This window comes from Pseudopipra pipra, chromosome 20 (genome assembly GCF_036250125.1).
Source record: "Pseudopipra pipra isolate bDixPip1 chromosome 20, bDixPip1.hap1, whole genome shotgun sequence".
NCBI classification, from domain to species: Eukaryota; Metazoa; Chordata; class Aves; order Passeriformes; family Pipridae; genus Pseudopipra; species Pseudopipra pipra.
Genome location: NC_087568.1, coordinates 3,797,412 through 3,820,857, shown reverse-complemented (window position 1 = coordinate 3,820,857; position 23,446 = coordinate 3,797,412). Strand labels below are relative to the sequence as shown.

At 53.4% G+C, this 23,446-nt stretch overlaps 1 protein-coding gene across 3 annotated transcripts; it reads right to left on the bottom strand.

Moving 5' to 3' along the window:
- Nucleotides 1-650: 650 nt before the first annotated feature.
- SARDH (sarcosine dehydrogenase) lies at nt 651-23,224 on the bottom strand. Of its 3 annotated transcripts, none has more exons than XM_064676765.1 (22): nt 23,039-23,224; nt 22,852-22,961; nt 21,826-22,144; nt 21,089-21,267; nt 20,435-20,614; nt 19,927-20,050; nt 19,637-19,737; nt 18,357-18,461; nt 17,865-17,994; nt 15,771-15,857; nt 15,567-15,657; nt 13,619-13,760; nt 11,925-12,008; nt 11,336-11,449; nt 10,686-10,824; nt 10,037-10,150; nt 8,516-8,663; nt 8,105-8,198; nt 3,216-3,378; nt 2,765-2,933; nt 2,111-2,246; nt 651-1,190 (listed from the first exon to the last, which is right to left on the bottom strand). In XM_064676765.1, exons 3-22 carry the CDS (start codon nt 22,136-22,138, stop codon nt 1,065-1,067), a joined length of 2,739 nt encoding a protein of 912 aa, XP_064532835.1. In that variant the 5' UTR covers nt 22,139-22,144; nt 22,852-22,961; nt 23,039-23,224; the 3' UTR covers nt 651-1,064. The 3 variants fall into 3 exon arrangements, with proteins under 3 accessions (XP_064532835.1, XP_064532837.1, XP_064532836.1); XM_064676767.1 differs by having other exon boundaries at nt 22,852-22,958; XM_064676766.1 differs by lacking the exon at nt 23,039-23,224 and having other exon boundaries at nt 22,852-23,011.
- Nucleotides 23,225-23,446: the final 222 nt, after the last annotated feature.

The window sequence follows — 23,446 nt, the reverse complement described above, 5'->3', positions numbered from 1 at the left end:
TGTGGGGATGGGCTGGAAGTCGCTGACCCTTCCCTTTGGCAGCGGGGGGTTCATGGGATGTGTGTGTGTGTGATGGAAAACCTTCCCCGATGCCTCCGAGCCTGGCTCTGCGCTGCCGGGGGCTGCAGGGCTGGCAGCACACGGCTCAACCTCTGCAGGCCTCCCCCACCCCTGTTGGGAGCTGAAAGGAGCCACCTCCAAGGTGACCTTCAGGAAGATGCCAGCAGAGCAGGAGGGATCTGCTGCCAGAGGGTGGGGACAAGGTGTCGGTGCCCTGGCTGCGCATTTACACCACAGTGCTGAGCTGGTCCTGCCTGTGTCAGGAGGGATAGTGGAAGGGATAGTCCTGGGATAGTGGAAGGTGTCCCTGCCCATGGGAGGGATCTCTAAAGTCCTTTCCAACCCAAACCAGTCTGGGATTCCACGATTCTATGACACACAAGCACAAACAGTACTGGCAGAGAAAAACCCTGCAGCAGGCAGAGCATCCCCAGCACGAACCTGGGCAATGGTCCTGTGCCTCAGCCCCTTCCCTCCATAGCCCCCACAAGTGTTCCCACCCCAGCTCGGGGTCCCCAGGGCACAGCCAAAAGGAGGTGACACCCATTGGAGTGAGGACAGACACAGCAAGGGATCAGAGGCTCATCAGGTATGGAGGCTACAGCTGTATTAACAGCAGAGTTAGTTTAAAAAAATTCATTTCCAGGCAGTGTGAAACTACATTTTGGGGGAAAGAGTTTTCAGCAAAGTCAAAAACTGAAACCACTTCATATGCAGTCAGGCAAAACACTGTTTTCAGGCCAATTAACCCATGGAAAAGAATTATTGCTGCAGCGGCAGTGCTTCACTTGGGAAATAGAGCAACAGAGTCTTTGGACTTTTTAGAATCTCTTCCTCTTCTCCCCTCTAATTCGACCCAAATTTGCTTGATAAGTTCACTGCAGGTGATTTCCCGGCTCTTCCAGCTGACCCCGGAGCCAGCTGGGGCACCCAAGGGCCAGGAATTCTGCTGGCAGCTCCTAATGGGCTCTTCCCTCTCCCCATCCAGCGCCCGCAGCACCTGCTCAGTAAAAGCCCTTCACGCGCTTGTTGTCGGGGTCGAACGGGGACTTGGTGTGTGCTCGGGCGGGGTAGGTCACTCCCATCCGCTCCAGCTCGTAGCTGCCACTCTTCACGAAATCCAGTGAGACCTGTGGGGCAGAGCCATGGAGAAATTCCCATTAGGTGCTGCAGGGCACCAGCCCCCTGCCAGCATCCAAGCTCCATCCCTGGGCAAGCTCCCACCCCGCCCCACAGATCTGCTCTCCGCAGAAAACCCAGCCCTGCCATTCCAAGAGGATGCACAGAGAGAAGGAAAATAGATGTTGAAAGCACTCTGTTAAAAAAAAAAGAAAATCGGTCAGTATTTGAAATTTTGTTTTTTTTTTTTTACTTGTGGAGTTATACAGTGGAAAGGAAAAAGGAGGTGGGAAAGGAAAGGAACAACATTCACCACGGGGAGAAAAGGGTGTTCCCAGGGGCAGCTGGACCACAAACCACTTGAGCTAGGACTCTTGCACTGATGCAGGATTAAAAGCCAAGGCAAGCAAGAGGATGAAAGCACAAGCATATGCACTGCTCACAGCTGGCACAGAGAGGGTCCCCAACCCTCCGTCCCCACACAGCTTCCTTGGCCTCTGACTACAGCACACTGCTTAATGAGGGCATCTGGTTGCCTCTCCAGGAGTCTCTCAGGCTTAATTAAGAGCCTGCTCTGCTCCTATTGGACATTGCTCCCTATAACATAAGTTAATTCACTACTGCAATTAAATATTCGGTTGCAAGTAACATCTGAGACAGTGCTGGGGCCAGAGAGCACTGCTGGGACCTCGCAGGGTGACAGCAGGTGAGACTGACCTTGCCACTGAGCCGTGACATCCCTCGCCCTCCAGTGACACCCCTCGCACTCCAGCCTCCACGGGGGAAGCACAAAGGAGCTGCTGCCCCATCTCACACCCCAGATGACAGCAACGGGTTTGTGCCTATGGCTTCAAACCAAACCAGCACTATGTTCCCCCCATAAGCCCCTTGGGGAAGGAGGCACAGCCATCCCCAGAGGGTCTGTACTCACTGGGCCTCCCTCAGGGTCACGGATGTAGCCGTAGGCAATGGTTTTGTCAATGGCAAATCCAAAGTCTGCCCGACGGATGTGGCCGACCACCTTGCCATCCCTCCAGATCGCCTCCAGGCCGAACATCGGCACCTTCCTGCGAGGGGAGGGCAGAGCTGCCATCAGCAAAGCCCCACATCAGTCCCCCACAGGCCAGAGGAGTTTGAGGAGGCCAGACCCCACCTCTGCCCCAGGCCAGTCCATGTGCCAGGACTCCCATTGTCCACAGGTCCATGAACATCCCTGTGCTCAACCCAGGCACTGGTGAAGTCCCTCCAGCCCAATTTGCACAACCTCCCGGTGCTCTGGGTGAAACAGGACCAACCCACTCCCTGTCACACCATTTCCAGCTCCCATTAAAGGATCCAACAGGGAATTTGCGGTGGGATTTAAATTAGAGATGGAATTAGAGCATGGAAAACAGCTGAGCTGGCTCGTAACCGAGCTCCCCGTGTGTGTGTGTGTGTGTGTCTGTGTGTTTGTGTCTGTGTGTTTGTGTCTGTGTGTGTACCACTTGTGTGTGTACACACGGGACAGACAGGGATGGGGAGGATGCTGGTCCTGGGGTGGCCGCTGGTGCTGGAGCCAGCAGTGTTACTCAGCAGTGGTACTCACTCCTCTGTGGTGAAGCAGACGAGGCGGCGGAAGATGCCCTTGGCTTTCTGGGCCTCCACAGCCTCCCGGCCCAGGAAGGGGACGCTGGACTTGAGCTTGCAGGTGAAGGCTAAGCCGGCTTCTAGCGGGGTATCGTCGGTGCGCAGGTCCGCGTGCCAGTGCCTGTACCCTGCAGGGAGCAAGCAGGGGTCAACCAGGTGATCTCTGCCAGGGTGAGCAGCATGAGGAGGCCAAGACATCACCCCTGCCTCCTGGACACCCCTCCATTCACTTGGCCCTAGACAAAGCACCCTTGAGAGGAGCCCATATTGGGGAAATCACAGCACACAGCACTGGGACCAGTAGCATCTCTGCCCCACTAACCCGCCCTTGAAGCTGGGGAAAAGCTCTTTGCCCTGGTCCCCTGGCTGGAGGAAAAGCAGCAAGTGCTGCTTTAAGGAGAGCAAGGCACCTTTCTCGATGCTGAGGCTGTCGATGGCTCTGTAGCCAGCGTTGGTGATGCCGTGCCGGGCCCCCGCCTGCATCACCGCCCGGTAAACCTTCACACAGTCTGCCTTGGGCACGTGCAGCTCCCAGCCCATCTCGCCCACGAACGACAACCTCATGGCACGGACCTGTAAACGCAAGAGGCCAAACATCCCTGAGATGGAGCCGGGCTGTGCAGGGTGGGAGAGGCTGCAGAGCCACGTACGCCCGTGTCGGGGGGAAAGCCGGCTTGCCTGGGCACCCTTGGGCACCTCGTGGTGGAAGGCAGTTCTGTGCTCTTTCTAAGGCAGTGTCAGACTGAATTTCTCATCTGTGTACAGCCCAAGGCGGCATCTCAAGCCCAGCTACCGTCAGTGCCCAGGAGGGATGGACAGTGGGCAGAGGTGGCTCTGTCAGCACCCCCTGGCCACTGATTGCAGGGCTGTTGCAGGCAGCCCAGCTGGGGTTAGATGTGATGCTCCAGCTCCAGCCGAGCTTTTGTCTCCCTCTGCTGATCCACTGAGGTGGGAAAGCCGGTCCCCAGCAGGACTGTCCTGCTTTGGGGCAGTTCATGGCTGCTGTCCCCCAGGGATTTCCCGACTTGGGATGGTGCTCCCACAGCAGAGGCACCCAAAGGCTCCCAGGCAGGGGTTGAGCCCAGTGTCCCGACCCACATCCCACTCACTCCAGGGAGATGCTCAGGATTTTCCCCACGGAGGTTGTGCCCTAAAGCAGTGCTGCCAAATTAGCTCCACACTGAATGCATGAAGCTCCAAAGAGGAATGAGCAGATCAGCACAGGGGACTCGGTGCTTCTCTGGGGAAACCTTATCCTTGGAGATGGAGCCTGCTTGCACTCTCAGGGGAACAGACCATGCTGGGACTGCCCTGCCCATGTTCCCCCAGCTTCTTACCCAGACAAGCTTGCCTGTGTCTTCTTGTTGTCCCTATGAAACAGTTTACATTCCCAAAGCTTTCCAGGCCAGTTGGGGCCACCTGGATTCAGGCACCTTCCCTGGAGACAGCCCTTGAGTCTGAGCTGCGTTTCCCTCTGATTCATCCCATTGTATTTCTTCACTTCCTCCCCACACAACCCCTCTGGTTCATCCCTTTGTATGCACATCAACTGCAAATGCATAGTCGGCTCTGGGAGACAGATCAACTCCAGAGTTGCACCACAGATCATGAGCTGTCAGTCTTAACAGAGCAGTTTTCAGCTTGGAAGAGACTTCCAGGCAGGTTTGTTGGCTGGACACACTCCACAGACTTGGGACTGGCTTGCCTGTGCTGGCTCCGAGTGTCATTGGGGCAGAAGCTGCATTTTGCCATTTGCTGAGCTCTTACTACAACCAGAGCTGGTCCCAGCTGTGCTGTCTAATCCTGGGTACAAACAACAACAGACAACAGCAGCTGCTGCTCAAAACAGGCAGAAGTGCCAAAGGGGTGCCTGAGCTCTCCGCTGCGAGGATGGCCAGAGGGCACCCAAATCCATTCCTGCTTCCCCTAATATCCCCCTGCAAAAATAATGCCCTCAAGCAGAGTTTAAGGCAGCTTGTAAGAAGCCTTAACCTTTACAATAGGAGTGGAGAGAAGGAAGGAACCCATAGATATTGGGAACTTATTTTGAGCATCCTCCCAACGAGCCGTGCTGGGAGCCAGCACTCCCTTGGTCCCCGCAGAGAATAACAAAGGTTGGCAATCACTTCTTCAGGTGCACACACACAAGGGGTGCAGAGAAGCCTTTTCTTCTACACAAAGGTGTCATCTAATTAGGGAACAGCCAGAGATCAAGCTGCTGCAGCCAGATTCCATCTCCACTGCGGCAGGAGATGCTCTGGGGACTGACAGGCAACTTCCCGGCTCATTAACCCTGCCTACGACTGTGACTAGAGTGCACTTAACTATCAAGAGCAAGTTACTCCTGGGAGAAACTTCCCCTCAAACCACTGCTGCTCCGGGTGAGCAAGCATCCCAGCAGGAGCTGTGCTCCACAGAAAACACCTTGGAAAATTGGGGTGCCAGTCATTAGCTTTGCACAGGCAGGGGTCAAGGTTGCCCCCACACTTGTGTACCCCGGGCAGGGTCCACATCCCACCACAGAGGTCGATGGGTGATGCCAAGGGCTGGGCTCAGCTGCTGCTGTGGCTTTCTGCTGAATTCCCCTAGGAACAGGTTTTTTTGTTAGATAGCAGCCGGAGCTATGGAATAGCATCAGCTCCTGGGTTTTTGAGCAGCAATTCAAAAGCATTCTAGAAAATGAAAATCTGAACTTTACCCTGTATCCAGCAGTGAAATTCAAAGGGGGACCTTTCTCTGCTGTTCAATACAATGAGAGACGCTATATATAAACTCACAAACCAGTAGGTAATTTCCAGAGTCATTAACTCTGCTGGAACTCTCCTTTCACTCCAGCTGATTTTGTTCAACTACTGAGTTAATGCATGAAAATCTCAGCGATAACTTTTTAAAGATGTTGGGTTCAGTTTAATCCCCCTGGAAGGTGATAATATCAGCAAAAGTTTCAGCCTGCTGTCCTGAGGAATCCTCCCACTCTAATTTTGGCGTGGGATGGAGACCCTGGTGTTCATTGTTCAATGGGGACCAAAGGAGACTGCCCAAAGGGTGGCTCTGGCAGCAGGAAGGGAGTCTTCCCCCCAGCCCACACCAATTCTGACAGTCACGGAATTTAGACTCAGAAGAAGATACAAAATTTCTACCAGCTATTTTTTTCCTCACAGGACTGGATTACTTTTTTATAAACTTGAAGTGAAATGCAAATAAACTAATCACACCCTTGGAGGCAGGAACATTTACACACCTTTCCCAGGGGATAAGGAGATTATTATGAGATGATATCAGCCTGCTGCAGCCGTGACAAGGGAGGATGTAGGGAGGATTATAACTCACCAGTGGGGACTAAAATTCAAAATTTCGGACAACCTGCATCAATGAATTGGCTTTGGAGTCCCATTAAGGGACGCTGGACTCACTGTGCATTTTTGATACCCCAGCCCAGGGCACACTGGTACTGATGGTTTGGAGGACTAATATGACTTGGGCAAAATCTGTGACTCAGTTAAACCACCCTAAACCCTGGCCAGGCTCTTGCTCACAAATCAAGAAGCCCTAATTTGATTTAGCAGCAATCCCTTCAGCAGCCAGCTGCAGTCGAATTAAAGCCACTCTAATTCTGAATGAAAAGTGGCCGCACGTGGCTTAACCCAATTTCACTAATATCCAACCTGCCTCCAGCTCCCAGCTTTCCTGCTGCCTTTTACAAGATTTACTGCTGCACCTTCACCTCCTTCATCCCCCATCAGGCACAGGCATGAGAGCCAGAGTGAGAGCTCGGCATGGTCCCTCCTGCCATCCTGCTCCTCCAGAGGGAAAGGGATGCCCTGGGAACAGAGCTTGCCCAGATTTCCCATGGGAAGGATGGGGTGCAAACTCGACCTTCTCTTCCAAAGGGTGTTTTTGCAACAAAAGGAATATTTTATATGGGATAAACATCAATGTGAAGTCAGAGCTCCTTGGGAAACGTAGCAAAAGCTTTTCCTTGATACCCAAACTTGCCAGCAGCAGGTTTTCCCAGGACATTTCTCTTTTGACAAAATGATACTTTGTGGTCAACAACTCTTCTATTTAGGTTGTTTCAAGCAGGCTCAATCAGCAGCCTCACACATGACAGAACTCCCCAAAGAGCTGCCATCACCTCCTCCCCAGGGATAACACTGGGTGAGGTGGGAGAGGGATTTAAGGTGCTTTTCTCACTGCACCAGGTGAGATGCAGGAGTCCAATCAGGCAGACAGTGCTGTGAAACCTCCCAGCAAACCCCCAGGCTCCACTTCTTTGCAACACAGTCGACAAAGGCTGAGCCTTCCTCCCTCGACACCTCTGAGTGACACCACCCATGGCTGCAGGGCCTGGCAGAGGTGCTGGGCTGCCAACCTGGGCAAGGTGCATCTCCAGCAGCTTGCTGAGAACCCCCACCCATAGGTCCCTACCAGGCACCCAAGCCAGGCAGAGCTGCTGCTCATCACCATCACCATCCAAAGGGCTTTTTGTCCCCTCGCTCAGGCTCCAACGGGCTTCACCCGAGGCATTAGCATGGAGCAGCACCAATTCTGCACTTTTCTCATCACAGCTGAAGTGAGCCATGAAGTCTGGGCAAATGCAGGATGATCTGTACTTGTACAGGAAGCTTAAGGCTGTCAGACTTCTCCTGTGATCAAACACAGCAGCTCCCTGGGCTGTCCAGCCCTTATTGCCAGTACCTGACATGCTTTACATTAAATCATCCCTTTTTCTATTTTATGATTAGGGGGAAATGGAAAGTGTCTGGAGTGTCAGGGAAATCTCATCACCAGTGCTCATCCTAATCCATGGGAGGCATCTCTTGTTCCTCTGCCATCGCTGCAAAGCCATGAGTCACCATGTCCCTTCCCCAAGCTCAGCCCAGGCTCTGACACCACTGGGAGGGCTGGGAGAGCAGGCTGGCACCTGGCAGGCAGTCAGGGAGGGAAACATCCTGCTCCCATACTGGATTTTGGCCTTTTCAAACAAAAAATGCAACAAAACCTCCCTGCAATAATGTGGAGGCAGACAGGTTCCCTAGCAGAGAATGTCCAGAGACTGCAATGCGTTGCCCAGAGAAAGTATGGATGTCCCATCCCATCAAGGCCAGATTGGACAGGGTTTGGAGCAATCTGGTCTAGTGGAAGGTGTCCCTGCTCACAGCAGGGAGGTTGGAACGAGATGGGCTTTAGTGTCCTTTCCAACCCAAACCAGCCTGTGATTCTATGCTTGGCTGCACAGGCTGGGGGGTGGTCACTTCAGAGCACAGAGCTCCTGGGGAGCTCAAGGGCTCCATCCTACCGTGCATCCTGCGGCCGTGGTGATCTTGTGGGTGGAGAAGGGGAAGGCCTCATTGCTGAGGTCGGTGTCCAGCACTTCTTGGAGGACGACGCGGCTGTGGGGAAACAGCAAAGTGGGTGTGGTGAAAGGACACAGCTGAAAGGACACAAGGTTATCCTGTTGGCAAGACAAACTTCTCGCTCTAAGGAGGAGCTGATGTGGCTGATGTGCAATGCTGTCAGAGTCTCAAAAGAAATTTAATTTCCCAGAAAATGGAACATTGCTCCAGCCAGATCATTGTCATGGAGATCACACCTAGCCCTGCCCAACACCGGGACCTGTATCTGAGACATCCCTCCCTCCCTCCATCCACACATCCCTTCTCCCATCCCTCCCTGCATCCCTCCATGGTCAGGTTCTCCCCACACTCACCTCAGAGGGCCCTGGATGCTCATCATGCCCAGCTCCTCCGAGCAGTCGAGGAGTTTGCACTGGAGCTTCATGTCCTGCAGCACAGAGGTGATGTGGGACCAGTTGTGCTGGGCCACGGCCCCGCCGATAGCCAGGTAGTATCCATCCCCTGGAAGACACCCCCCAGCAGCCTTTCAGGGTCACAAGCCTTGAGCTGGGGGTGATGACCAGCTCAGGTCCAGGCTGGTTTTGCTTTCCAGAGCCTGAGATGGAACCCTGAGCCTCTCCAGCGTGCACAGACCAGGGTGGGCTGCCAAGAGCAGGGGGGTTAAATGGTTCTGGGGCAAGGGAGGGCTTTACTGCCTTTTGTGGGGCTCAGCACGGTGAAAGCCATCAAAACCCCAAAGAAGAAAACATATGAAAAGCTGTTTGAAACTTGGAGGAGCCTGTGTGTGTGTGAACATCACAGGAAGGGAAAAAACCTCCTTGTCCCTAGAGACCAAGAGCAAAAGCATTTGCACTTTTGTCCCTGTACAGAACAGACCCTTAAGTGTGGAGGGAAATGGGAGCCACAGGTGGAAGCAGGGAATGCTACAGTGACCGAGCCATAACCAGTGCAGGGGCTGTACTGTGCACAAGGAGGAATTTCATCTCGTTGCTAATCCTGGGTGGAAAAATCCCCAAGGATGGTGTTTGAGAGCTGATTAATATGTAATCAATCTTCCCTCTGTCTTTCCTGCCACTACAAAATTGCTCTTTGATAATCTGTCACAATGATAATAAGTGCAGCCACCTACTGTAACTGGGAAAAAAAAGACTTTGCTGTGATTAAACTCCTCCATTGCCCGACAAACCCCACAGCTCTGCCATCCACTTCCCATCACCCTCCTTCCCCTGCGAGTGCCCCAGACGAGAGGGAAGGAGGATTCTCTTACTGGCACCCCATGCTGCTGGGGCAAAGGGGGTGAGCTTGGCCCCACAGCACATCTGAAGGTGACACAGTGTGGGGACAGGGCTCTGTGGGTAGAAGTGCACACCCCTGTCTGGTGGCAGCCCCGGAGCTTGGCTGTGCTGCTGGAGCCGAGCTCAGCCTCCTCCTCCTCCTCTGCTGCCTAATGCCATTTCTGCCCTCTGGGCTGCTCTGCTCCCTTTCAATTCCTCTTTATTGCAGCTGATAAGGGCTTGGACAGAGGTCAGAGCTGCCAGCCAGGGCTGGACAAACCCAATAACACCGATGAGCAGTGCAGGGCCCTGGGGACAGGAGTGATAATCAGGTTACAGGGACCAAAGGACAGAGGTGGAAAAAGCCAGGTGGCTGCCATTAGGAAAACGCAATAACCCCCACGCCTGCAGCCCCTCCAGCATGGCAGGGATGGAGGAAATGCTGGAACAAACCTGTCACCATGGCTTCCTGGGACTGGAAAGATCTTTGGGTGGACAACGCAGTGGGAGAGGCTGGGAGCTGAGCTGCAGGAAGGTGAACCCAGCCAGTGCCCGCAGAAATGCCCCCACCTCCAGCACCCCTGTGCTCAGGGCTTTTACCTTCGAAGGCAGGGGCCAGAGGGGAGGCTGGGTCCCCAGGGCTGATCCTGCTGACGGTCAGGTCGCTCTCCACACCCCCCTGCTTGTTCAGCATGCAGGTGTACACGGTGGAGCCTGCGGGAAGGACACGGGCACTGCTGCCCATCAGCCAGCCCTGGCAGAGGGAGCTGGGTAGCAGGAAGGTTTGCCCCCATCGTTCCATGCCACTGCCTTACTGTGCCCTGATGGATCCTGGGGTATCCCAGCACCAGGAACTATGATTTTTTTCTCTTTGCTGTGTGAGGAGCTGGATCTTCATCCTTGGAAAAGCCATAACCAGCCTCCCAGCCCCGGAGAAGGGAACAGCAAACCACAGCTGGTGAAGGTTGTGCTTGATTTACTCCAGTACCCATCACATTTCCAGCTGTGATCCACAGCTGGACCCAGAGGGCCAGATACCCCTCCCTGCCCCCCCCCCCCCCCCCCAGATCAGAGCACTGAGACTCTGTACAAAAAAGCAGAATCCAGTCTTGTGAAGACAGGGAAAGCAGACTTTCCCACAGGATTCCCACACCCTCTGCAAGAGCAGCATTCAAAATAAAAGCCAGTTTAGGCTCCCATGGGGTTTTCTGGGGTGGGATTTCCCTGGCATGCAGCTGAAATGAGGTACCTGGTGCTTTGCTCACGTCAGCACTGAACAGCCAGTTCGCTGCTTTTGTAGCTTCAGGTCCAACCAAGTAGAATTTCCCAAAATAAGACATGTCAAAGAGAGCCAGGGCATTTCTGCACGTTAAGCATTCATTCTTGATCTAAAATTAAAGCAAACACAGCGCTGAAGCTGAGCCTTGCTCTCACCTCACAAAGGGAAGCACAAATTAAAGCATTTATGTAATGCGAAATGATAGCAGGACACTTGTCTGGTGCCTTTGAAGGCTGTACAACTTCAAAACATTCCTGAAAAAATCAAGTGTTAAATGGAGCAAGCCTGACAAGCAATCCTGTATGCTCAGTCCTATTCCTTACCTCACTAACGCAGTGACAGTTATAATTAATAACAATTAAATTTTATCAAATTGATTTTTTTTTTTCCCCCCAAGCTGCTATCAACAGTTTCATTTAGGAAAGCACAGCTTAATTCCTGCTTCTGGGCATGGTCCACACACTCCTCTTAATCCTTTTGGAACGTTTTTCCCCAGTTTTAGGCGAAGCTTGCTGCCTCCCCTCCCTCCCAACTCCACCCAAAGAAGGTTCTGCTGCCTCTGACCGCCCCAATTCCAGGTGTGGCCAGGGGAAAGGCGGGGCTGTCAGCCCTGGACTCACAACGTCGTGGTGAGGGGGGAAGTCGAAGGTGTACTCGTCCCCCAGCAGCCGGCTGTAGGTGTAATCCTTGTGGCGCTCCCGGCCGTAGGCGCCGTAGTAATCGTACTCCAGGACCTGGGGGAAGAAGTGGGAGGATGGGGACAGCGAGGAAGATGATGTGAGGCTGAAGCCAAGGCTCTCCTAGTCATACTCACCCCACGCCAGGAGAGGAGTGGGTCCATGAAGGACGTGGCTGTGGTGATGGGTCCCCTCCCTGGCATCCCTGCCCATGGGGATGGTCCCCACCCCAGCATCCCTGCCCACTGCTTTCATCAATATATCACTACCTCTTGTTTGGGGGCACTGCAGGCAGATACTGCCTGTTGCAGAGGGACAGGCAGACAGACAGACAGACACAACATGCACACACAGATCTTCCTCTTTTTGCTGTTACAGGGAATTATAGCCCGAAAGCTCTTATAGACCCTTTTTGGGGACATGCAACTGCTGCAGCATATCACACACTGCACACACAGGATACATCCTACGTGCTCTGGGCACAGCTGGTACCCTCTAGGCTCAGCACCCCCCAAACACATGCCATGCTTACCGGGGCTGCTCCCCCAGGGCTGAACCAGCCCGGCCTCTCCCAGCCGTGCCGCTCCTGGAAAACGCAGCCCTGTCGCAGCAGCTCCTACACCAGACAAATGGGAACAAATGGTCTTAAAAAAAGCCTTTTCACTGCTTTCTGAGCAGCATCCAAGCTGCCCTCCTCAGGTGCAGGTTCGTGCTCCAGATCAGATTTGTGACCCCTTGGCTTTGGCTGTCAGCAGCCAAAATCAGCACTGCAGTTTGTCTTTTAAAACAGTGGCAAACTTGCCTGCAAATTGCCTGATTTTTATCCCCCCCCCAAAGGATATTTGCCTCAAGGGTAGTCGAGAGGCAGCATTTGAGCAGCCCAGCTGTGCACCCCCAAAAACCTGTGCTACGGTGCCCAAATTACTGACTGAGAGATGCTACATCCACAGAGCAAGATTACCCCTGATGTTCACAGACTAATTATATAATAACATTTAAGATTTATACAGCAACCTTCTCATTCCTCCTCTGTGCTCTCAGGAAAATCTCTCTGCACGCAATTAATTAGGGATCCATTAAGATATTTTTGTTTGGGGCCTCTGTTCAGAAAAGAATAGATTTTGTTGAACATTTCAAAAATGATTCAGTGCCTATTTATAAAACACAGCACATGTTCTGGAGCTGCATGGATAAATACCAGGCTGTCAGTCAAATGGGCACTGCTTATTAGACAAGCTATTAAAAAATAAATTGCATCCTCAGTGACAGAAAACAACCAAGCTGTCAACCAAACACCGGGGGCTGGAGGGCAGAGATGTCTGTTTTACTGCTTGAGCCTCTGCTCTCCATTGGAAGAGGGATAGTGTGATATGAATCAGAGACAGGCAGAAATGGGCTTGGGAAATGCTCCTTGCCAGGGCTGGGAATGGGGCTGGTGGTGATGTGGTGGGACAAGCCACTGATGCTGAGTCACTCCAAGCACCCTGGGGGTACTGAGTGATTTGGGGGGCTCTGAGCTGCATGGCTTGGGTGTTGCTGGTGCTGCAAAATGCTGGAAACTGGGTTTTTCTCACAAGTGCTACATCTAAAGGGTGCTCACCTACAGAGCTTTGTGCAAGGAAGTGGTTGGCAAAGGTAGGAGCTGGGGAGAGCTCTGGCTGGTGGCTCCAGGGAGTAAAACCACTTAGAGGGTGCTGGCAAAACCACCTCTGCAGAGGTACAGCTGCTCCCCACTCTTCCCACATCCCTCCTCATGTCCTGGCTTCTGTTTTGGAGAGAAGCTGCCACTGAGGTGATAGGTCCTGCTGCTGCAGGACACGGTGAGTAGCAGCAGGAGATTCATTCTTGTGAGCATTTGGCATCCTCATCCCTGGCAGCTGCCTCTGAGTTGGGCTGGTAGTGAATCGACTCAGCCTCTGAACTCTTCACTTTTCCCTTGCCCAGTGGTCATCACTGAGCTCTTATGCCATTTTGCCAAGTTAAATATTAAAGGAAAGCTTGGCATCTCTACCATTAAACTGCCCATGGCCCCAGCACCCGCACAGTGTGCACTCAGTGAGCTTTGGGATTGGCAGGGATCTCCCCAGGATGGATGGACAGGAGTATGGATGCAGCACGATGCTCTGGGGAGCGATACAGCTGCAGCCACTCCTTGTGACCTCTTTTTTTGCTGCAAGGATGCTGTGAGGGTCTCCCATTGCTCCTCACATGGCAAAATGCTCTCACCTCATGCAGAGGGTCCTTCCTCATGTTGCGTCCTGCCAGTGGTTCATCATGAGGGAAGACAACGGAGTAGTTCTTGGCATAGGACTCGTGGCTCCGCTCCCGGATCCAGCGGTTGTTGTCGGTGAGGGAGTGGTGGAACCTCCTGGAAGGCAGGGAGAGAGCAGCGTCCCAATGGGCCCACTAGTTCCTGGGGTGCCTCCTCTTGACCAGACCCAGATGTGGATGCAGCTGCTGAGGTGTAAAATTGCTATTTCCTGCACCAGTTCAACGGGTAGAAGAGCAGAGGAACCAAGCAGGGCCTGGCGCTGGCCAGGAGAGCCAGCACCCCTATCCAGCCCTACTCCAGAGTGACTGGGAGCAGAATACATCCCTTCTGGAGGGGGGAAATAATAAAAAAAAATTAAAACTTGAGGTTAATTCTGCCCCGCCAGCCTCAAAGCACACTCTGGGTTCAAATGCAGCCCAACGAGGGAATGAGCCCTGGACATTCTTTACATTTTTCATCCAATTCTCCCCAGGTTGAAATACAAATAAAACCCGAATCATTTTAAATTCGTTTGACATATTTTCATCTTTCAAACAGAAAAGCTCCTTGAAGGAATGTGCCAGCTCAGCACACGCTCAGGTTGTTATTACCAGAGACCTATAACTCATGGAGAGCAGCCCTGGGCACTGTGGCACCTTTCCCGGGGCTGGAGAAAAGGAGGCAGGCAGAGGATGAAAGGCAAGACAAAATGTCATTTCTAGGGTCTTTTAAAATGATACTTTGAGCTTCCCTCCCCACTGCCTGGGTTCAGAGGAGAGGCAGGCCACCGGAGCTGAGCTATGCAAGCAATGCAAGTGATGCTCCCCAAAAGCGGCCATGGGCTCTCTGTGAGAGCAGCTGCCTCTTCTGCTGGCAGGGGACAAGCAGAAGGTGACACATAGCATGTCACTGGCACCCCTGGTTGCCCCATCAGCCCCAGCCCCTTCTCCAACATGCTGAATTTTTGACAGCAGCAAGCGGGCAACAGCTGCCAGATGAAATATTTACAAGCGAGTGTTTTGAGAGGATAAATATTGAAATGTGCAGAAAAGGGAGTTATTTAAAGAGGAGCTTAGTAATCATCACCCAAAGGAAAAAAAATGGGACTGACAGCTTGATGACAGGGCAGATGGGATATGGGGGATGCTCCATCCAGGTGCAAGGGATGGAAAGCCCACGGCTTCTCTAAGTGGGGCTGGGGTCACCCTGAAAGGGCTGTGGTGGTGCCAACCCAGTGCCTGTCCAGCCTGGGGATTTCTCCATTGCTCCATCCCCATCCCTAGCCCAGCTGGTAAAGGGAGGGAGCTGGAGGCATCTCTCACTGATCTCTGCAGGCCCCAATACCCCACTCCCCCAGCCTGAGTCAGTGGGGCACTTACAGCTTTACCACTAAAGCAACAGCATTTTCAAAGCTTTGTCCCTGACAAGGTGGTTGCTGTCACTAACAGCCCTGTAAGAAAGCCCACACCCAATCAGAGATAATCAAGCAAGTCAAAAGCAATTACTGAGCCAACATCTGCACAGTCAAAACTCTCGGCCCATGTGGAGCTGCAGAGGGGGGCAAAGCTAATCTTTCTGCCGTTGAAATCATCCCCCCCGATTACTAAGTTAGAGGATTAGGCACGGCACTAATTGAACAACAACAAAACCCAAACGTAATTAGCCCGTCCTTCCCCATCACCGCCATCTCCTTGTGCCTGATGGAAGCTGTTTGTGTAGAAGTGGAATGAGGCAAATGAGATAAACCCCACGTGTAAATTCATTAAAGCCACTGCGTGTAATTGATTCCAGCTCCTTGGAGGGACACAGGCAGTGGCACAGATGCTGCCAGGACACCCACTCCCGATGCCAGCAGCCAGTCCTGCCTTGAAACTGTCCCCAAGGATCACCCAAGGATGAGGGGTGACAGGCAGGGTGACTTGCCTGATGTCATAGCCATACATGTCCTTCTCCGGCCGCCCGTGGATGATCCAGTGAGCCAGTTCCCTCCCACAGCCGCCTCCCAGCATCATCCCTGGGGGAAGAGGTGAGGATACAGATGAGGCCAGAAGGCCAAGCACAGCTGTGGGTGCCTGGCTCTGCCTGGGATATGATGCCCAAGGTGTGATTCCTTTGGGTCTCTCTTACCAGCGCTGTTGAAGCCACAGCCAAGGAAGAACCCTCGGACTTCTGGAGCTTCTCCCATGAGCGGTTTGTGGTCGGCTGTGAATGACTCTGCAAGACAGAGGGGGTGTGCCAGTGAGGCCAGGACAGGCTTTTGGGGACACATCACACACTTTAGGAGCAGGTTTCCTGCAGCTTCCAGTGCTGACCTCATCCTGCTCCCAGACAGATCAGTGGAGCCAGAACTGGACCAATACCAAACACTTCCCAGCTTGGGAGTAGACTGAAAATTTGGGAAACAAAGTGAATCCCCCAAAAGAAGTTGCATGAGGCGCTGTGAGGGCTTTTTCTTTATCCCGATCCCCCAGTCAAGGGGGCTGCACTGATCTGTTTGTTGCCTTTTTAAAGTCTAAGCCACATTTCATGATGACTGTATTTCACCTCATTGAGTTCTGCTGGGAAATTCCATGACTTTCAGCTACTTTGTTCAGCTGAGGGACTGCTGCTGATGTCTCCCCAGACTCTTGTGCTAATGATGTCTCCTGCTGCCAATGCTATTCCACAGGGCCATCAGCCACAGTCCCTATGCAAGTCCTCACTAGGGAGGACAACAAAGCACCCTGACAGAGGGGTGTAATCCTCCTCCCTGTTTTGTGGTGGTTCATCCATCCATGTGAAAGGAGAGAGGGAAAATGGAGTTCAGCCTGGTCCTTCCCCCCTCAGCAATGCCCAGCTTGTTTCCCACGATCACTGGAGAAGGCAAGAGCAGAGCCACAATATTTCCACTGTCACCAGAGCAGCTCCTCATGTGCCACTATCCCCGTACTGATACACCAGGTTAAAACTCAATGGAGCAACACCCAAAGCACCTCCCCTTCCTTCCAGCCCTGCTGACTTTGCCCTGGGACAGATAGTGAGGGCTCCCTTGGCACAGTTACTCACAGCAGAGAGAACAAGCCTTGGCTGTTTGCTTCAGCCCAGCGTGACTCAGCTGTCACAAACTGCTGGTTTAAATCAAGAAGGAGAAAAGGAGGAGCACTGACCCTTTGGAAATGACATTACTGTACTACAAAGGATAGACATTCATCTACCAGAAGCCAGGTCTCCACCAGCTCTGCTCACACTGCAGTGTAATCAAACCACCGGACCCAGGGCCAAGGTCTCCACCTTGTACACATCATGTTTGATCAGCCACGGGGCAGGAGACGTGCCCTACTTTCCCCTCATACAACCATAAAGGCCTCAAGGGTTTCCTTTTAAGTGCCTCAGCAAAAAGAGCTTTATTACAGTTTCTTTTTTAGCATATGGTGGATTTTAAGGCCAAACCAAGTGTGCAGGTCTAGGGCTCGATGGCTGGCATCACCTCCAGCTGCCACTGCAGCAATATTATGGCCTTTGATTCCACAGCAGACAGCCTAGGATGTAAATCTAGGTGAATCTAATGTCATTGGCCCAGAACAAAGTAGTAAAAATAATTATATAAGATAACACTGGGTAAAACAATGGTCACTGCTTGAAAAAAATCTGCCCCTCAATTTTCCAGTCCAGTGGCCACAACATTGTCTGTAAATCTGTGCTATTCACACCCAGATTGGACCAAGGCAAAAAGCTCCCCAGGGAAATTGTTTTAAACTAAGAGAGGGTCAATTTAGATTATAAGAAATCTACAAGATTATAAGACATCTATAAGATTATAAGAAATTATAAGAAAGAAGTTATTTACAATAAGAGTGGTGAGCCTCTGGCACAGGTTGCCCGGAGAAGCTGTGGCTGCCCCGTCTCTGGAAGTGTTCAAGGCCAGGTTGGACAGGGCTTGGAGCAACCTAATCCAGTGGAAGGTGTCCCTGCTCATGGCAGGGGGTTTGAAACTACATGATCTTTAAAGATCCATCCAACCCAAACCATTCTGTGAGCCTGTGAATCTATGATTCTATTTCTCCACCCAGGCTAAGCCTGGAATGCCACCCCTTGGAAGATGACACCACTGCAGCCAGACCACCAGCACTTTCTCTGCCTTCAGAGAGTTTTCCTTCTTCCCAGGTTATGAAGTTTCCCTTTGCCTCCAGCAAGATCCTGGGTGGAACCCCAGCCACTATGGTGCCACCACAGCTGTGTTACCTGGCCCACAGACAGTGGATTTAATGCCCGTTTTCTCCAGCACTGGTACTCTGTTGATGGCACCTTCGATGTGTTGCATGAAAACATCCCAATCCAGATCAAACAGGCCAAAAGCAAATTTTTCAGATACCTGAGGGTGGGAAACAGGAATCAGGACAAACAATAGAGTATAGCTGCTGCTGTAAGAACTCCTCAGCTCTGGCACCTGCACCTGGATGAAGGGATGATGCACAGGGCAGGGACTGCACAGTGGCCTCTGAATTGCCCCAGTCCAGCCTTTTAATCTCATTCCTGTTGCCTCTGTATTGCCTGTCTGTGCCACAGACAGACCCAAAGGGAAGATGCTCTCCTGTGCTTTGCCCACCAGCCCCACAGAGGTTGGTACCCACAGCATCCAGGTGCTGAGGCCCTCATGCCTGTGCCCATCCCTCTGAGGTGGGTTCCCTGGAAACCTGCCTTGTTCCCCCCAGAAAACCTCCTGGCACTGCTCACCTCCTCCCAGAAGATGGGGTTTGACTCATATCCACCCACGGAAAGGGCATCGCCTTGGAGACGGAGATAGACCGAGGCATCGTGATCGCGAACATTCGGCATGTTCTGAAAAACAGGGAGAGGGAGTGGAGGGGTGAGAGGGGAGTGAGAACAATGAGGACACCCCTACACGAGGTGGAGGTCCAGGACACAGGGTGGGCACCTGCAGCAGTGACCTGCCAAGGATGGGAGCAGCAATGACTCCCTGGGCATTCCCTCAGCCCTGAAATTTGGGTGCCGGTGTTGCCCCAAGAGGAAGGCACCCGGCTCAGCTCCAGCAAAGCTGATGAAACCACAGGCAAAGTGGCTTATGCAGACACGTGAGCAGCACTGGGGGTGCTTGGGGGAGCCAGAGCAGCCCCCGTGGTTGATCCTAGCTCAGAAAACATCACTCCTCCGCCACCCGCCTCTGCAGGAGGAGGCAGCAGCTCAACACGTGGGCAGTGGTGCGCGAAGAATGAGGGATTTGTTCTCGTGAATAATGGATGGAGAAACATTTAGATAACATGGAAGTACTGCTGTAGGGCCTACTGCAATCCATGTTGACAAGCGGAATTAGGTGGATTGAACAAGAGGCACCGAGGTCTGCAAGCTGCAGCCTCTTCTCTGAGAAGTCTTTCTTTCTGAGCACAGCGCAGTGGAGTTACTGGGATAGAAATGTAATCACGGACAGCACTTTTTACAATGAGGCACCTCGTACTGAAAGGTCAGACACAGACTGTGTCAGTGGGATGGAAACTAATTAATGTGTCACCCTCAAAGCGCTGGTGCCTGAGACAATGAAGCCTCCTTCAACTCCTGAGAAATTCTCCGCAGCCGAACAGCAGGAACAGATTTTTTGGGACAGTTCAGAAATGCTTGGAGAGCTGCACCTCTGCCTGCTGGGACTGGGGCTTGTTCAGAAAGTGTTCGGGATCTTTATGAATCTGCTATCAGATTCACCAAGCACAGCAGAGATCCTATAACAATTCTACTGAGGGGAAAAAAAAAGAAAAAAAAGAAAAAAAGAAGTATCTTGCCGGTTGTAACATTGTTAAATATTAACTTTGTTCAAAGTGGTCTGACAGCCCTGCTAGGGGTGCACCTCCCCATGTGCAGAGCCCAACCTGGCAGCACGTGCCCACGCTGAAGGCAGGAACAGAGTGGGGTCCCACAGGTCTGGGAGTCCCAGGAAAGGGGGGGTCTTTCCTGCCTCACCAGCACTGCCCCCCAGAGCAGAGGAGCCGACCTGCAGCACTGACCTGGATGCCCTCGATGCGCTCGGTCACCACGTAGGCGTGGTGCATCCCCACCAGCGGCACGTGCACACCGGCCAGCTGGCCCAGGGCTCGTGCCCACACACCTGCCGAGAGAGCAACCCCCACTGAGCCCCGACCTGTCCTCCACACCCCCCAGAAAGCTGTCCTGCAGCCCGCCCAGACAAGGGGACACGGACTGCTGCAGACCCTCCGGCTCACAGGACGCAAAGCCAGCTGTGCCCTGCGGCCACAGCCCCCATCCCACAGCTTCCCCCCCGCCTTGCGCCCTGTACCTGCACAGTTCACCACGCAGGGAGTTTGGATGGTCCCGTGGGCTGTCTCCACTGCATACACCCTCTTCACCCCGAAATCATCAGCTCTGACCTGGATGCCGGTGACCGGGCAGTTCTCAATGATCTGGTGGCAAAGTAAGGGCAGCAGAGTCATGGCAGGGTCACAAGGGCAGGGGGACAATCCATCTCACCTGACACCCAGCCCCCAAATTAGGGGAAAAATTACTCTAAGAAGTGCTCTGCCAATGGCCATCTCCCTGCCTTGGGTGCCTTGTCTTGCTCCTAAAGGTCTTTTTTCCACCCTATATTTTTCCTGGACCTCACGGTTCAGGAAATCTGTGCCAGCTTTGTCACTGTGACTCAACCAACGTGACAACATCCTTCTTGGGAAAGATCTGATTCTGCAGGAGCAGTTCTGCCTTAGTGGGAGAGGAGATGGAGAAGGAGGAGATGAATTCTCCTCCCAGAATCAATAGGCATTAATGAGCAATTACTAATCAAGAACTACCGTAGCTCCTCTGGCAGTTGCTGCTCTGGCAAGAGTTGAGCAGGTCCCGGCTGGATCCATGGTGCCATCCTTGGGGACGTACAGGGTGCCATACAGGTCATCAATGTTCATCAGTGGGTACAGGTCCTTGGTCTGTGATGGGGTCAGGACGTAGGACTCCACACCATACACCTTCCCCAGCTGCCAATGGACAAGAAAATCAGGAGCTGAAGCAGGAAACAAAAGCTTTGCTCATCACCTGCTGCTGGAGGAGGAGGAGGAGACCCCCAGAACATGTTCATCTCCCTGGTGAGGCAACTGCTGCACCAAAGCAAACCCTAAGTCCAGTGTGAGGTGGGATGGTCTGCTCAGATTTCAGGGAATATGGCCCCATATTGCTGCCCGTGCAGCTGGAAAAAATGATGCTGCCACTACCTGAGTGGTCAAAAATCCATGGCTGGATTTAATTTTGCTGACTTTGGAGCATTTTGCCAGCTTTATGGAAGTCAGGAGGCTGCCCTGGAAGCACATCCAGGCCAGTCGCAGCTCTCTGGGTGGGAAGGCAGTGAGGGATGGGTCATTCAGAGACCTGGGGACCCCCAGCCCCGCTCCCAAATAAATGCCACCTTCTGCAGCTCACTCAGCTGGGGGAGACACAGAGGGGCTTCTCCCTACCGACATGAGCCTTTTGTACTCGTCGAGACGCTGCTTGTTGGAGGCGATGAAGAGCCCCCCGTTCTGCACCCAGCCCGTGTGCAGCCCCGTCTCCGCCGGCAGATCCCGGCTGACCACATCCCGTGTGTGCGCCAGCAGCTCCACCTCCACATCACTGGGACGCAGCTGCCACAGGAGACCTGGGGACACACACACAGCCCATGGGTGGGACAGGAGCTCCGTCACCCCTCCATCACCCGGAGTGGGAATGCAGAGGGAGCCCCGTGATCCCACGCGTGTCCCGCATCACCCTGCGGGGCTCTTGCTCCATCTCGTGGATACGTGGGAGCGCTACAAACCATCGGCTTCTGTTTTCCTTGGGCATTAAATGAATGGGAAAAAGGAACGGACGACCCCAAAAGTGACAAAACACGAAAGAGCTTGGATAGCTCCTCCTCCCTGCCAAAGAAAAGTGGCTTAAAGAAGGTAAAAAAAATACCTGTGGAAAAAAAAATGTTTCATTTTCCTGTGGCCACGTGAATCTTAAAAAAAAAAATAAATAAAAAAAATTTGAGGGATGTTCAACAGAAAAGGAAAAATAGAAATGCTGAAATTCTCCACATTTAAAGCCCAAACTCTCCAGCACATCCAGATGCAGCCTGTGAAATGGATTCACTCCACGGACAATGGCACATCCCAAATCATGAGCATCCCAGTGCCCACCCCAGGGAGCACCCGCGCTGTGCCCACCCACTCACCAGCCGTGTGCCAAGTGGTGCCCGAGGTCAGGCGGTCCCTCTCCAGCAGCACAACGTTGGTGACCCCCATCTTGGTCAGGTGATAGGTGGTCTGGCAGCCCAGGCTGCCCCCCCCGACCACCACCACCTCGGCAGAGGATGGCGGGGGCCGGCTGGGCTCCCCACTCCCGGGGCCTTCCTCCTTCAGGGTCTTCTGGTACGGGACACTCTTCTTGGCCGTGGGCCCCGTGGCACTGCTGAAGGGCCGGGGGCTCCTCCAGGGAGCTGGCAGGCGGGGGGCAGCTGCCCGCAAGGCACAGCTCACGTAGGACATCTCCACCTGCAGATCCCAAAATCATCTCTCTGGCAGGGGTGGGGATCCCCAGCCAGCCTGGCTGCTCAGTTCTCCACCGTTTCCGTGGAGCAGCATCTCTGGGCACTGAGCAGGGGCTAAAGGAGCCCTGGGGCACATTCCCATGGAAATGGGATCCCAGTTGCGCGTGTGTGCAGCTCCCAAACAACCTTTGGAGGGGCCCCCCCTTAAAAAGGGGGCACAGGCACATCAATCCTGTGCTTGCTCACGCCTTCAGAAACCACCTTTTTTTTCCCCTCTGGAATTCAGGAGCTGTTTGGCCACAATGAAGGTGCTCCCTATCAGAGGGCGGTGCAATGGCTGCTGGGGGTGGAAACGGGGACAGATCCTGCCTGCAGATACCCTGCAACCCCTGCAGACCCTGCATGCAGGTCCTGGCTGAGAACATGGCTCAGGAATCACTCCCGGCACATGTTTTTGGGTGCACAAAGGGCGTGCAGTGGGGTCTCACAGGCCAGCACTTCCCACTCCCACACAAGCCATGGCCAGGGGCTGCCCCAGAGATCACCCCATTGAGACCTCCAACTTGCTGCCATGTGGCCTCCAAAACACTCACTATCCCCTCCCAGTCCCTCCACAGCCCAGCCAAGCTGCAAACTCCTACTCGGAAATCCTGGGACACTGCAAGATTTTCCCGGACAGCCCACGGCACATTCCCACCAGGATCCACTCACCAGTGAGGCTCACTTGGGCTGGCTTTCCCTGCCGCGATGGCCGTGGGGCCCCTGCCTTCCTCTGATGCTCTCCTCCTCCTCCTCCTCCTCTTCCGTCCCTTCTGCCCCTGCTGCAAAAAATATTAACCAGCAACCGGAGGCGAGCGGAGCCAGCCGGGGAGGAAGGGAGAGAGGGGCTCCTTCGTACCCCTTCTCGTGGCTCAGCTGCTCCTCAGCCAAGACAAAGAGTCCAGCAGAGAGGAGAAATTCAAAACAGGGAGGAAAATGCTGCTTTTCTCCCCGGCTCGGTGCCCAGCAGAGAACAAACAGCCCAGCTGGGGCCAGGGGGACTCGCAGCCTCCCGGGCTCACTCGGCGCTGGCTGGAGTCGTCAGCTGGATGCCAGAGAGCAAACACGGCGAGGAAAGGCACCATCTGACCCTCCTGCTGCAGTTCCCAGCGGCTACACTTTAAGAGCAGAATTAAAATTAATTTACGCGTTTCCTAAGCCAGACCCAAGAGCTCAAAGGTTTATTGTTCCTCCTGCTCAGGACTCACCCCTGGAATTAGGGCTTGTTCGGGCAGGATACACAAGTTCTCCTGAAGAGCCTCATTCT